Genomic DNA, 14,781 nt, shown 5'->3' with positions numbered 1-14,781 from the left:
TTTATATATGGAAGGAAACTTTCTTGTTAGTTACCAGGGGTGGAAGGAGAAGGGAGGAAACTGCAAAAATTAAAAATTAAAAAAAAAAAAAAATGCCCGTAAGAAAAAAACTTAAAGAAAAAACAACATAAAAGGGATCTGAAACCCGCTGACTCTCTTGAGATCCCTGACGGGGAGGTGGGGACAGAGGGAGGCCATCCCTCCCAGCCTGCTCCTCACCCATCTTCCTTCTCTCCGTGCCTAGGTGGGCCGAGCCCCCAACGTGGTCATCGTGTTCGACTGCTCCATGGAGACCATGGTGCGGAGGGTGCTGCGGCGTGGGCAGCTGGAGTGCCGGGCTGACGACTGCGAGGCTGCCATCCGTCGGCGCCTGGAGACCCACTACTCACTGTGCCAGCCCGTGCTGAGTTTCTACCAACAGAAGAACCTGCTTCGAAACGTAGGTGCCCCCAGCCTAGGGCACACCCAGCTGCACAGCACAGGGCCTCACCTCGCCTGGTCCAGGGCATTTTCACTGGGCCTCACTTTTTTTTTTTTTTTTTAATCTTTTGTTTTTGGCAACATATACACAACCAAACCTACATCCATTCAGTTTCTCCCTCAGCAGTTCAACATTGGTTCCACCCTTCACACCGTGTCACCATGCTCCCTACCTCCACCCACAGTGTTTGGCCACCATTAGTTTTTGTTGTACCTAGGGTTGCTGAGTTGGAACTGACTTAATGGCAACTAACAAGTTTAAGGGGAGCTCTGGTGGCGTAGTGCCTAAGGCACTTGACTGCTAACCAGAAGGCGGGCAGTTCAAACCCACCAGCCACTCCTTGGAAGGAAGGTTGGGCGATCTACCTCCATAGTGATACTGCCTCAGAAACCCAAGGAGGGGTCGCTAGGAGAGTCGGGGCCGACTCAACGGCGCATAACAACAAGTTTAAGGAGCTCTGGTGGTGTAGTGCCTAAGTCATTTGGCTGCTAACTAGAAGGTTGGTGGTTCAAACCCACCAGCCACTCCACAGAAGGACGACTGGGCAATTTACTTCCATAAAGATTTACTGCCTTGGAAATTCAAGGTGGGGTAACTATGAGTCGGAATCAACTCGATGGCAGTGAGTTTGGCTTTTTTTTTTTTTTTTTGGTAAAAAGTTCAGACTCTCTGTCCCTGGAAGTTCTCACCTGTGATTTAGTTTAGCTGTTGCCAGTTTACACTTAAATATTATTAGAGTGCCGTGCTCAAGGCAAACATCCTTTAGTACTGTTTACACAAATAACTCCATGCGTTATATGGGTTTTGTGAACCACACACACACACACACACACACACACCCCGTTAGTTTCCTACACGGCTATGCATGTTATATGAGGGTAATACGTTAATTGGCCTAAACTGTTGTCTGGCTCAACAATAGCATCATGGGATTTAAAGATGGTGTCTGGGCAGATTTGGGAGTTCCTCCACCTTCAGTGGATGCAGGAAGTCTGGTTTGCAAATGAATTTGAGCTCTGTTCTGCGCTTTCCCTCCTTTTGGGCAGGGTCCACCTGCCGTGGACCCGTTTTCCATTTTGTGGATGGGGAGTGCGTGGGTAGACCCTCTTTCTCCTTACACAGCAGAGGCTCAGGTTCTGACAAGGCTGGAGGTCCAAACCAATTTGTTGTCTGTTGCCATGGAGTCAGCCCCAAGTCATGGCGACCCCAAAGGACAGAACAGAACTGTTCTGTAGGGTTTTCTTGGCTGCAGTCTTCAAGGAAGGAGTCTTGGTGGTGCAACAGTTAAGAGCTGAGCTGCTAACCAAAAGGTTTGCTGGTTCAAAGCCACCCAGTGGCTCTGGGGGAGAAAGACCGGGTGATCTGCTCCTCTGAAGATCGCAGCCAAGAACACCCTCTAGGGCAGTTCTACTCTGTGACACGGGGTCACCCGAGTCAGAACAGACTCCACGGCACCCAACTACTCTCTGTATGGAAGCAGATTGCCAGGGCTCTCTTCCAGTGAGCGACTAGGTGGGTTTGAATCTTCAACCTTTGAAGCCAGAAGGAGCCAACAGCAAACACTTGAACCACCCAAGCTCCTTCAGCAAATCTGTTCCAAAGACAGAGATGAAAATAAGTCAGTCTTCGAAAACAGCAGCCCAACCAAAGGTGAGAGCAACTGGCCATCCACAGTGCAAGTCAAGTGCAGCCATCCAGATCAGACTCAAGGTGGGAAGTAGGGACACCCTGCCATTCTGCTATTGCAGTCATGACGATACAAGGGAATGCTGGCGATGTCCCCATCCCTGTCTGCAGGGGAGGGCCCGCCATGCACCTCTCCCTTCCTCTAGACAGGCATTCTCAAAGGCGGCGACTGCCACATCCTACGGAGCTACCTTTGACTAGCAAGGACAACCATACTGTCCCCTTGCCCAGGCAGCTTGTGCCTGAGTGACCACCTATGTTCTTCCCAAAGCAGCCCACACAACCTTCCTGACTCATCCCCCTTCCCTCACTGGAGCTGTCCTGGGCACTTAATTTCTCAGAGGCATGGGGAGCTGTCTGTCCCCCAGGCTTGTCAGAGGGGTCCTGGGTAGTGTCCTTGCTGTGACTCAGAGCTGGCTTCTCCTCCTCTAGATCCTGGCAGAAGAGGCCCCGGAGAACATTTTTGCCAAGTGCTGCTGTGTCATTGAGAGCCTGCAGTGAGCCAGGCAGGGCTGCGCAGGACTCGTGGGTGGTAAGACATGGTGCTGGCCCCTGGGTTCCGACCTAGCCAACCCTCCTGAACCTCAGAGCAAGCGCCGTCTTGGGACCAGTGCCCCAAATCACCAACCATGCCCACAGGGGCGGGTTCCCAGCCACCTGGAGGTCATGGGGGCTGTGATGGCCCCACCTAGAGGCAGCATTTGTCACTGCCACTGCCACACACTGTGGACCCAGGCAGCCAGATTCTGGGTTCAAATGTTGGTCACTGACCCCCGATTTCAAAAGGGCCACTCTAATCATCTGCAGCAGAATGTCCCAGGGTCCAATAGCTGCCACGGCCTTAGTCCCCACACTGGGACGGGCAACACTTTAATGAACTTGCTGGGTCTAACCGTTAATAAAACAGGCCAAAGCCTGGTCCGGATCAGGGCCAGGCCGTCCTGGAGGCCCAGCGCTGGGTATGTTCTGTGGCAAGGTGCATCCATGGGAACCCACGTCCCGTGGGCCTACACCCAGAGGGAGAAGCGGGAGGGGAAGGCAGTGCTGCTGGGCTCGACGTGCTCCCCCTTTCAGTGAGGGCGCCATACCCCACTCTGATCCACCGAGCCTACAAAGACAACTGCGGCCAGCATACAGCTTTTAAACAAAAAGCACTTTATTTAACCAAAAGAAAAAAGAAAAAAATGTTAAGAAAGCACAGTATACCTGCAGAAAACTATTTAAAAAAAAAAAAAAAAACCAACACAAAACTTGTCCTTCCCAATCACCATCACCAGGCGGTTACAACAGCTGAACGACAGACAGCGGCTTTAAAACTACGGCCAGAGGGGAGACAGACGGCACCCAGCAGACACGGGGAGATTTTGTTATCATTTATTTGTGAAGTTAAAAACGAGCGATAAAAAGTAAAAACTGCCATACAATTTTTGTTTTCAGTTTCAATCCCCTCTTGAACAGATGAAACACGAAGACCAGTCCTGGGTGGGCAGGGGGTGGGCGGCGGGGAGCGAGCTAGAATGGGAGGAGGAGCGAGCGAGGAGCAGAGGCGCCGAGGGCTTGCTGGGGGGGGGGGGGGGACGGGGATGGGTTTGGAGGCAGGGGGTCTTGTTCTGCAATACCAACACCTGGTCCCAGGAATGTTCCAACTCTAACTAAAACAAAGAAATAGCAAGAGTGACTTTTTAAAAAGTTTATTTTAAAAACAAGAAAGAGGGCCAAGGATGGTATAGGGAGAAAATGAATTGTGTTAACCCTGAAAGAGGCAGTCTCAGGAGACTGGAGATAGAGATTTATATATATATATATATAATTTTATAGAATTTGTTTCGCTTTTGGTTTTCTCTCTCTCTGTCTTGTTTGTTTGTTTTGCAGAGGTTTAGTCCTCGCCATCTTCCATGGCGGGCTCAACATGAAGGATCCCAGTTTTGAAAGGAAAAGGATGGGAGACACACAGAACGTGCGAGAGAGCGAGAGCGTGGCCCACGTGGGCCGCGAATCCCGGGGCCACTCACAGCGAGGGCTCCCGGCATGGCCTCGTGGCAGCCATCGCTCTCTCGCCAGACCAAAAAAAAAAAAACAAACAAACAAACAAAAAAGAGCCTCAAACAGAACAAAATGGAAAAAAAAAAAAATAAAGGTTTTCACAGATGAAGAAGTTCACATTCATTCGATTCATTGAGCCTGCGGAGAGGGGAGAGATAGGAATCGGTCACTAGGGGAGGGGGAGGCAGGGCAGGAGGGAGGGCAGCGGGGGCGACAGGCCCTGTCCCGGGCTCGCGGATGTGTGTTCACTGCCTGGTCAGGTGTTCGAGGGACTGGCTCCTTGCTGGCGAGGAGGGAGAAGCACACAGAGGGCGGGCGCGGCAGCAGGGAACAGCAGCAGGGCCAGACAGAGAGGGGCAAAGAAGCGCTCGGGGTGGGGGTGGGGGTGCCCTTCGCCTGGAGGAAGGTGGGCGGCTCCCAGCGCGTCACAACATCAACATTTTCTGAGATCACGGTGTCCCCACAACACCCCTGTGAGGTAGGTTGGAAGGTGGCAACGATCGTCATGCCCACTTCACAGACAAGACCGGGACACAGCGGCGGGCAGGCGGGCGGGCGAGCGAGCGAGCTGGGCGGGCCGGGCGGCCTCCCCTCATCCCTGCCCGGCCAGCAGCGCTGACCCCATGCTGGGGCCGCCTGCAACACAGTCACTTGGACGCGAGGAAAAATACCGCGGGTTTAAAACTCGAAGAACAAAAGGAACAAAAACCAAAAAAGTAATGCAGAGAGGGGAAAAACCAACTTCGTGGCCAGGTTTGAGTGAGTTGGCAGCCGGGCCGGCGACCAGCCCCGAGCTGTCTGCTGCCCCCCCCCTCCCCAACTACCCACCAGCTCCAGAGTCCCGTCTGTGTCTCTCCGGGTGCTCCCCCCACGTCATGACAGCGTCACACAGGAACAAGCAGGCTGGCGGCGGAGGCCTCTTCTTAAGCCTCTGGACCCAGCGCACACGCCCCCCCGGCTGGCGGGGGCTCCCGGAGACCTCGGCCACTCGGCCCCGCTGCAGGCAGGCATCAGGGACACACCCCGCAGGGGAAGGGGTTGCCGGCGCTACCCACTAAGGCAGGATGGACGGTGGCTGGGGGTTGGAAGGAGAAAGGAGGAGGAGGAGGGTGGCAGTTCCCACTTGCCTGCTGCTGTCCCTGCTGTGTGGGCGGAGGCTGGGGGCCGCCGGGGCCAGGGGTCTGTCCGTAGTAAGCGGCCTGCTGCCTGTAATATTCGGCCCAGGCGGCACTGTAGTCTGGCTGGGAACCAGGGGGTGCACCTGGACCCCCTCCGGTGGCCACTTGAGCTGTGGTGGGGAGCAAGAGGTGTGAGCAGCGGGCTGCGGGGCGACTGCCATCCCCCATCCTGCCCGGCCGCCCACGTACCTTGCTTTTTGTAGTACTCCTCCCAGGCCTTCGTGTAGTCCTGCTGAGGGGGTGCTCCGGGTTGCTGTGGCTGCTGGCCTGTGGGCGTGGGCAAGGCCATCAGAAAGGTCAAAGAGCAGCTCATTGATGGCGCGGTTCTCAGCCCTTCCCCAACAGAACCAGAACCCCTTCAATGGCGCTGCACACTCACCGATCTTTTTGTAATACTCCTCCCAGGCCTTGGTGTAGTCTGACTGGCCAGTGGGTGGGGGCTGTGGAGGCTCCCCCTGAGTTGGGGGAGCCGCAGGGGCTGGCGCAGGTCCTGGCACAGGGCCCGGGGGCTGCTGGTAGTAGTGCGAGTAATAGGCAGCCCAGGCAGCATTGGGGTCTGCCGCGGCAGCGGCTGCTTTATCTGCCACAGGAAGGGGAACAAGTGCTGAGACAGGGAGCACAAGTAGCGGGCTGCCTTCCTGCCTGGACACTCCGGCCCCTCCTCATCTAGGCACCCATCACTTACTTGGGTCATGAGGAGCAGGCGGTTGCCACTGGGGATAGGTATTGCCCCAGCCCTGGGGTGGGTACTGGTGAGGAGGGGGGCCCCCGGCGCTGTAGGATAAAAAAGACACACACAGTTCTCTCCTGGCTGTGGCCACTGTGCTGGGGAGGGGGCAAGGATGGGTGGAGGGCTGAAAGAAAGAATATGGCCAGAGGACAGGCCCAGACCACCAGACTCAAGAAATGCCCGCCTGTGTGGTCAACTCCAGGATCCTTGTGGAGGGAAGGTGTGAGACAACTAGTGACATGAAAGGCTGGCCTGTGATGGCTCAAGGACACGTAACAGAAGCCCTCAATTTCACCAGGCACAAAAAATACATGGTGGGTATGTACATGGGTAGAGATTGGGGTCATCACTCATAAAACTTTTTTTCTATTACTGTCCACAAAATGAAGAAAATCCCTGGGTGGTGCTAACAGTCAACACATTTGGCTGCTAAACCAAAAGGTGGCAGCTCAAGTTCACCCAGAGGCACCTTGGAAAAAAGGCTTCACCATCAGCTTCTAGTGCCTAAGGCACTTGACTGCTAACCAGAAGGCTAGCGGTTCAAACCCACCAGGCACTCCTCGGAAGGAAGGTTGGGCAATCTACTTCCGTAGTGATACTGCCTCGGAAACCCAAGGAGGGGTCGCTATGAGTCGGGTCCGACTTGACGGCACATGACAACAACAACAACAGATCAGCTTCTAAAACCTCAGCCACTGAAAACCCCATGAACACAGCTCCACTCTGAAACAACTGGGTGGCGTTAGGAGTGGGAGTCAACTCATACAAAACCAGGAGGCTGCCAGGCCAGGGCCTGAGACCCTAAGATCAGCACTTAGGCTGGGACTCTGGGTGGTGACTTGAGCTCCATCACGCTTCCTGCCAAAACAGCAACCCCATGTCCCAAACTGTAGGAAGCCAAAGGGAATACTCACTGAGGAGGAGCCCCTGGTGGGCCCTGATTAAAGGGTCCAGGGTTGAAGGGCCCCATTGGGCCAGCAGGGCCAGGTCCCCCTGGCCCGGGTCCAACTGGGCAGAGAGGACCCTGCAAAAGAGCACAGGATTGAGGTCAGAAGGCTGGGAGACAGGCATGGCAACACAGCCTAGCCCTCAAGAGCTCCTCACAAGCCCACCTCTATCTTTTCCTCGATGAGCTGCTTGGCGTGGTCAATCTGCTGGGGTGAGCCTCGGATGATGAACAACTTGAAGTTGGGGTCCCCATTGGGCGGCAGCTGCCGTGAGATCTCCACAAAGGCGCCTGTCTGCTGGTTTATGGCTTTCACATTTTCGCCACCTGCAAGAGCAGCAGCAGGTGAAGGGGATACAGGGAGAGGAGGTGGGGAGCGAGGGGTGGGGAGCGAGGGGTGGGGCCTGGCGCATGTGGGTATACTCACCTCGGCCGATGACCAGCCCGCACTTATGAGTGGGGATGGAGAAGGTCATCTCCCCGCCTGGGGGGCCCCAGTTGCCCTGGCCTCTGCCCCGGCCCCGGCCTCCAGGGGGCATGCCTGGACCACCGGGAGGGCCGGGAGGACCACTCTGCAAGAACAGGGAGGGGAGGGGTGTAAGCAGAGGAGTGCCCCAGGAATGCTTGGCCAGCTGTGAGCACACGGTGGACGCCCTGGCCCCTCAGGGTTCGTGGTCACCTACCCTGAGGCTCTGAAGGAGGTCGTTGATGATGCGGGCTGCATGCTCACACCTGTCTGGAGGCCCCATGATGTGCGCGATCTTCTCAGGACCCGTCCCGTCATCTGTGACCAGCAGAGAAGGCAAAGACGGATGGAAGAGCAGAGCAAAACAGAGACGCCACATTCTGCCTCTCTGGGTGTCTAAGATGCCCTCACTGTACCCAGTATACTCGGGGGGCTTAGAGGACACAGCCTAGGGACCTGTGTCCAGCACCCCCCATGCTAGCTCTTGAGTTTTTAGAGAACTAAAACTAACAACTCTCTGAAAACCAAAAGAGAGGATTCTCTTCCCTAGCTGTGCTGCTAGAGCCTGCTGTTGGGGTTTCTGGGGTGGAAAAGGAGCAACAAGTGATGGGAAGATGACCAGTCACTCATCTCTCAATGAACTGTCATGTGGAAAAAGGGACAGGTACATTTTCATGGCCAAACTGGGGGGTGGGGGCTCCCACACAGGTGGCTGGCTGGGTGATAGGTAGGCAGAGGCCTGTGGTGTGAGTCTGCAAGGGGCTGCCCATCCCCCTCCCCTCCCAGGCTGAGCTCTGACCTTGTTTGAACTGTATCCGTACACCAGCGTCATTCTGGATCTTCTTGATCATCTCTCCACTCCGGCCGATGACAACCCCGACTGAATGCCTGGGCACCGGCACCTGGGGAAGGGGCCAGCGTGAGGCTTAGCTCCGTCCTGCCCCTTTGCTGCCCCCTGCTGCCCACCAGGGAAGGCTGCACTCACATCAATGCCTCCGCCAATACGTGATCCGTACTCATTCCGGTCCCCAAAGCCACCTTGGTCACGCTCCCGCAGGATGTCCATCACCATCTCACAGGCTTGCTGGAGACACAGGCGCACAGTCCACACACAGGGCACAAAAGAGCCACACACAGGGCATGGGGCCATATGAGCACAGCACAGAGAGCACATGCCACCCCCCAGGTGCCTGGGACCCAGGATCAGGCCTGACACACACGTGCACAGCCTGGCACAGGACCCTGCTGGGTTCTTTCCAGGTTCCATACTCTCCCAAAGCACAGGCAACTGCCAGCACCCAGCACGCAGATGACAGTATCAGGGGCTCAGACCACGTGCTCAAGCGGACAGTGAGGAAGCAGCTCTGCTCCTGAAAGCCACCCCGTTACGCCTGCCCCCTTCTCCAGTGAAGACATGTCCCGCACACCACCCGCCTGCCCCTCTGCTCCAGGACGCACTCACTTGTACTTTATAGGGGTCGCCAATGATGCGGAGAGGTTTGTCCACATTGGTGTTCTGGGAGCCATCCTGGATTAAGATCATCTTCACTCCAGCTCGTTCCTTTATCGTGAAGGTTGACTGTGAGCGTCAGGCTCTCACACCACTTTCCATAGGTGGGGGAGGGCGGGCGCAGTCAGAGGACAGACAGGACAGACATCGACAGAGATGGAGACATGGAGAAGAGGACTTCTCACCTGTAGCTGTTTGATCGTCTCCCCACCCTTGCCAATGACCAGGCCGGCCTTCCCCGCAGGGATCATGATCTCCTGCACAGTGCCATTCTGGCCCCCATTGGCATTGTCATGGAACTGCCCTGGGGGGCCACCGCGACCTCGAGAGACGATGTCGTCCAGCATCATCTTTGCTTTCCTGGTAAGGGGAAGAACAAGGTGCCACCACTTGACAAGAGATGTACTCTGGGGGCCCACCCAGCTCCAAGGGAAGTGTCTGCAGGGAGTATCTAACTGATTACTAGGAAGGGAGCAGTCACTGCTGAGTGGTCAATCCTAGAGGTGTCCCTGATTTTAGGATCCAGGGGACCCAGATGGCAGTGTCACCCTAGAGGGGGCAGGGATTGAGAACACAGCATGGGATTCACCCCGACTACCAAGAGACCTGACTCGGAAGCCCTGGGGCCATAAGAGCTTCTTCTCCTGGGGCAGCCAGGAACTTACTGGACAGACTCTGGGGCTCCTGTGAGGGACACACTGCGCTCAGGGAGGCCACCACTGTCTGGAGAGAAGAGGAGAGAAGGTCAGTGCCTGTGCTGGCCTGCAGACACTAGAAAGGCCCCCCTGCCACTGCCTGGCAGTCTGACAAGTCCATTTACCTCCCCAACCCCTGGGGGATGCTCCAGGCAAGGCCCAGAGCAAGCAACTTAAAACTCAGTAAGGGCAGAGTTCTTAAATATGGGGCAAAAATAGACGCAGTTCCTAGAAAGCCCCACAGTGGGCCAACCTTCCATACCCGCACGACCACTGATGGCACACTATAGCCAAGGTTCTTTAGAAATCAAGTTACTCCTCAGAAATCCCTGCCACGCAGGTACCAAGGAACTCAGAAAAGTGAGGGGCAAAGAGGGGAACAACTTGTCTCAGACTCGACAAGCAACCAGGCAGAACTGGGATCGAATCCCAGGCCTGACTGCACAGCGACTGCTCTGGTTCACCACCTGGCCTCATTCACGTCCACTATGTTTGTTAGGCCTTTGATGTAGGTGGTGATACACAGGTTCAGAGCAGAGTCTAGACCGATGCCTCCTGTATTCAATTCTAGATCTTCCAATCCCCGTTGTCCCCGCAAAATGAGAACAGTCACAGATCCACAAGAGGTGAGACACTGCACTTGGCCTGGTATTGAGTGAGTTCTCAACACACAGCTCACCTCACTTCCACGTTCACCACAGACATGCAGGCAGCTAATGCTAGCCCCCACCCTGGCAGGAACCCAGGTACCCATACCTGGCGAGATCTGTACTTTGCAGCCTGAGTCCTGCTGTATTTTGTTAATCTGTTCACCTCCTCTGCCAATGACTAGGAAGACAAAAAGGAGAAAGGCAGACTGAGGACGTCAACCCAGAGCCATGAGACACCATAAGGAGGGGTCCCCAGTCCCTCGTATCTGGAAGAGGGAAGCAGCCAGGTCAAGAGCTCCCTGTCTTCCCGTCCAGTGAGGACAAAGGAGAGATGAACAAGAGCAGAAACAAGTGGCCCTTTCAGACCCAAGCCTCCTGGGCTGACAGGAGCTCAGGGGATACAGTCCCTGCAAGGGGAAACGCTGGTGTCTCTCCCAAAGTAATGGGAACTAACCACTGAGCACACTTACTCAGTCCCACCATGCCATCTGGGACCCTGTACTCTTCTGTCATCGAAGTCCTAGAAAGAGAGACATTGGCAATCAGTCCTGAGTGGGAAAGGGTGGGCAGGAGCTCCAGGTTTCTGGCTTCTAATCCCACTTCCTACAACATGGGGACCAGGACTCCACAGGCCTAACACAGTCTGACCTCAGCACAGACACCCTTTCCTATGGCAGGGCACCATGCTGCTGCTGCTTTTTTTTTTTTTAATGAGAGCAGTGGCCACAAAAGGCAGGTTTTTTTTTTTTTAATTGTGATTTGGGTAAAAGTTCAGAGCAAATTCGTTTTCCATACAGCAGTTCACATACACTTCTGTGGCACCATGTTTCTTGAGGCTTTGCTTTCCCACCTATGCCAGAGGGCTGGTCTGGGTCAGTGTGGCCCATGGACCAGGGCTGGTCCTCCGACTCAGGGTAAGAACAAGCATTCAGGTGCTGTAACAACCCACAAGAGAACTTTCATGTCAGCTGACTCTGATAACAAAAATACTGATTCTGCACTATTGTGACTCCATTTTTCTAGTAGATTATTTTTATCCTATTCCATAAAACTTCCATCCCATTGAAAAGGAGAACTCCTTGGGAAACATGACATCAGGTCCATCTAAGTCTATCTGGGACCACAAAAAGGCAGAAAAGACGCCCCCAGGCTCAATGACCACAGAGGGATTGAGTATTTGCAGAAGACAAATGAGAAAAAAGTCAAGCGCCCTGCTCAGCCTTTTCTTGGGAGACAGATGTCCATGTCCTGCTGTTGTCCCCACCCAACAAAGGAAGCAACAGGGGCTGAGACCACCATTCCCTTATGACAGCTGACTACTATAAGCTTAACCCCCACCCAAAGGGGAGCACAAGGATCAGGTGCAGCTCCTCTGGGTCCTCAGTCAGCCAAGCGAGCACCTCAGCAGTGCCGCCCCAGACAGAGAATGCCTGCCAAAGGCAGTCAGAAAGGCGGACGGGGAACCAGCATACTCCCACATCTTACCTCGGGGGAGGATGGATGGGTCCAAGCTGAGAACTGATTGCTGCAAAGAGAAAATCCAATGGAAAGATTGCCCCAGTGCCTCTCAGGGAATCCAAAAACGAGATGGAGCTCAGGCCCTGTGGCGCTGATCCACCTTGAGTGCCCGACAAGCACCATGGACCCTCCTTAGGGAAGTCCATGCGTGGAATACTGCCTGTATTCCTGGGGATGCTAGGATCCCTTGAGCTCACGGACCCCAGATTACCAACACCCGGAGACTCCAGAAAGGAGTGCTATCGTCTGCTTGGTGTTTCTTGATCCTAACCCCTCAAACCCTCTCTCACCCTGGTGCTGCCCTCTGCCTGCATCACCCCATGGACTTACAGTCTCCCTGGGCGGCCAGCTTCTTGCTCTCAGGTTGGTCTGTGAAAGAGAGGATGTCATTTGCAGCACCCACCCACTCACAGTTGCCTCAAACCTGATGTTGGTGCCACATGTCCTGGACAAACAGCCCCCTGATCCCCAGAACCAGAGCTCAGACAAGCAGCTAGAAAAGACCAACCCTGGAGGGGACCAGATCCCCCCCCATTCTACCACCAGCACCCAAGTCAAAAAGTCCTTTCTATCCCATGAAAAATGATGGCAGCCACTGCAGGCCACACCTGCCTGGGTCAGATGGGATCTGTGGGAAGGAGGCAGGATTGGTCATTCAGTTGATAATTTGTTTTTGACCACTGTGGGTGATGTCCAGGCCCGTGGGCCAGCCAAACTTTGGACCCAGCTTATAACATCAACGTGTGTTTAAAGCCACCAGAAGAGGAAGAAGGATCTCAAGAACCTACACCCAGAACCTATCACAAACAATCCATCTTCCTCTGCTACCTGATACCTCAAGATGGCAGAACCAAACAAAAACGATGAACAAAGCAGGGATCGCTGAGGGTTTAAAAGACCAAATGGCAGCAAATTCCCCCCACCCAAGCCACCCTTCAACAAAGGTGCCTTGCTCTCTCCCTCTACGACCCCTCTTCCCATGCAAAGGCAGCACCGGGAATTTACCTCCATCTTCCAACTGTCGCTTTTGGCCCCCAAAACCAAAATCAGGAGTGCTGTTATTCACTGTTGTAGCAGCGTCGCCTCCAATCTTGGCTGCTATCTAGAAATGAAGTAGGAAACACAGCAGAGTTACTACTAAACGCAACACCATCAGCAGGGCTTGTTCCACTTTTCAGAACACTGTCAAATTACCACAACCTGCGAGTCCTGCTGCTGGGCCCACAAGTGGCTTCCCCCAATGATGGAGGGAAGAGCCTATTTGTTGAAACAGCCAAGGCAGAGTTCTTAGACAGGCCGCAGGCTCAAACGTTATCCCTCTCAATGGGATATGTTGTGACCAGACTGTAATCCACATCGACTCCATTCTGGGAGGGACTGAAGTTCTGGCACCAAGTTTGTGGGGGCACTCAAGTCATCTCTGTGGGAGGAAGCTTCCATCCTCATTGGGAGTAGCCCCAATGCAAAGCCAGAAAGTTTTGATTTCACCCCCATTCTCCTGGATGCTGAAGAATACAACTTTCCTGCCTTTCCCTTACCCTCATAACTTCCATATTTACTTACACATTAGAAAGTTTTTCATTCAAAGCCCACAAACCACAGCCGAAAAGCAGAATGCTGACTTACAGCGATCCTATAGCACCGAGTATAACTGCCCCATAGGTTCTCAAGGCTGTAAATCTTAACAGAAGCAAACTGCCTCTTCTTTCTCTTGCAAGAGCAGCTGCTGGATTCAAATAGCCAACTTTTCAGTTGGCAGCTGAGTGCTTTAACAGCACCACTGGCACCTGAAATCCTCATTTGGACCAAAACAAAAGCTCCTTTTCAAATGCATGTTACGTTTTAGACACATAAAGGGCAACTTCAAATAAATTCCAAGGATCCAGCAAAGCTGAAACCAGGTTCTGTTTATGGATATCGCAAACTCCCCAAGAAACACAAACCATGGGTTAAAGACTTATTTTCTTCCCCCTTTACTTGGCGCGCGCTCTCTCTCTCTCTCTCTCCCTCTCTCTTAAGTGCTTACTTTGAGCCAAGCCTTTTGGGGTGGCCAGGTAGGATCTTATCTCCGCTTCCTCCAACAGACAGCATCAAACCCTCATCCTCTGAATCAAGGCAATTCCATGGGGAGCCAGATCAAATGTGTCAGAACCCTGCTCCACACCAGAGGTGGCAAAACCACAGACCACACTGGGCAGGAACAAGGGAGTTCACCTAACGGGACCTCCCACCTCGGGAGGGGCCTGTCCCAGCCCTAGAGGCACCGGGCAACCCCCCGGGCTCCCTGCCTTGCAGAGCAGGGTCTGCTTTCTGAAAGGGCGGCAAAGTTTTCTGGTTTTGGAGCCCCCTCATCCCTCCAGGAGAGGCAGAGGCTGAGAAAGGGGCCCAAGAGGTCAGCTACACCAGCACATGACACCTCCATGTCATCATGCCTCAAAACACTGGGGTGGGACTCTCCCCTCTTCCGCCAAAACCACAGAGCCACTTTCAGGCCAAAAGCACGGGTCTCAGTTAGCCCCTATGCCCCTTCGGCCGGACAAGGGTTCCCTCTCCGCCTTGCAGACTCAAGAAAAAGAACTTTTTATTTGAACCACAAATCCCTTTTTCGGAGAAAGATGCACAAACGAAATTAGGGTGGGGGGCAAGGCAAGACCCTATCACAGACAAAGAAGACGCTTTGCTACCACAACAGCGAAACATCCCTTCGTTTGTTCTGCCGACGGGGGTGTCCCAAAGTGAGTCCGAGCTCAGGGACCCCTTGCACACCCCAGGGTCGCTCTTAGGGACCCCCACACATCCCCTCCCCGTGCACGGGGTCACCCGCGGGAAGCCCACCCGAGGCGCCTAGGGACAGCCAGGCCCCCGCCGCCTGCCCCAC

The 14,781-nt window shown here is 54.4% G+C and overlaps 2 protein-coding genes across 2 annotated transcripts in view; one reads left to right on the top strand and one right to left on the bottom strand.

Moving 5' to 3' along the window:
- LOC122151449 (adenylate kinase isoenzyme 1) overlaps nt 1-2,668 on the top strand; it is a 37,415-nt gene extending 34,747 nt beyond the window's left edge. The window contains exons 2-3 of the mRNA XM_042782765.1: nt 245-439; nt 2,600-2,668. Coding sequence (XP_042638699.1) covers nt 245-439; nt 2,600-2,668 — 264 coding nt within the window. The remainder of the gene's footprint in view (nt 1-244; nt 440-2,599) is intronic.
- Nucleotides 2,669-5,220: 2,552 nt separating this feature from the next.
- On the bottom strand, nt 5,221-12,999 carry LOC103208754 (KH-type splicing regulatory protein). Its single transcript, XM_007954488.2, has 18 exons — nt 12,909-12,999; nt 12,234-12,272; nt 11,871-11,910; nt 10,856-10,905; nt 10,492-10,563; nt 9,706-9,763; nt 9,226-9,400; nt 8,993-9,091; nt 8,516-8,614; nt 8,330-8,432; nt 7,748-7,848; nt 7,492-7,636; nt 7,231-7,391; nt 7,033-7,142; nt 6,074-6,162; nt 5,768-5,968; nt 5,578-5,655; nt 5,221-5,498 (listed from the first exon to the last, which is right to left on the bottom strand). The coding sequence occupies exons 4-18, from the start codon at nt 10,896-10,898 to the stop codon at nt 5,221-5,223; spliced, it is 1,812 nt and encodes a 603-aa protein (XP_007952679.2). The 5' UTR covers nt 10,899-10,905; nt 11,871-11,910; nt 12,234-12,272; nt 12,909-12,999.
- Nucleotides 13,000-14,781: the final 1,782 nt, after the last annotated feature.

The sequence above is a fragment of the Orycteropus afer genome, unplaced genomic scaffold (genome assembly GCF_000298275.1).
Source record: "Orycteropus afer afer isolate SDZICR_OR568_19922 unplaced genomic scaffold, OryAfe1.0 scaffold00461, whole genome shotgun sequence".
In the NCBI taxonomy this organism is placed as follows: Eukaryota; Metazoa; Chordata; class Mammalia; order Tubulidentata; family Orycteropodidae; genus Orycteropus; species Orycteropus afer.
The sequence above is the reverse complement of the archived record's forward strand: the minus strand, read 5'-3'. Positions and strand labels throughout refer to the sequence as shown.

Excerpts from the sequence above, each read along its gene's own strand:
- LOC103208754 (XM_007954488.2), bottom strand. The coding sequence starts at position 10,898 with ATGACAGAAGAGTACAGGGTCCCAGATGGCATGGTGGGACTGA. Across the intron at positions 9,764-10,491 it reads CAAAGTACAGATCTCGCCAG|ACAGTGGTGGCCTCCCTGAG; the intron begins GTATGGGTACCT and ends TCTTCTCTCCAG. Across the intron at positions 5,499-5,577 it reads GGAGTACTACAAAAAGCAAG|CTCAAGTGGCCACCGGAGGG; the intron begins GTACGTGGGCGG and ends TCCCCACCACAG.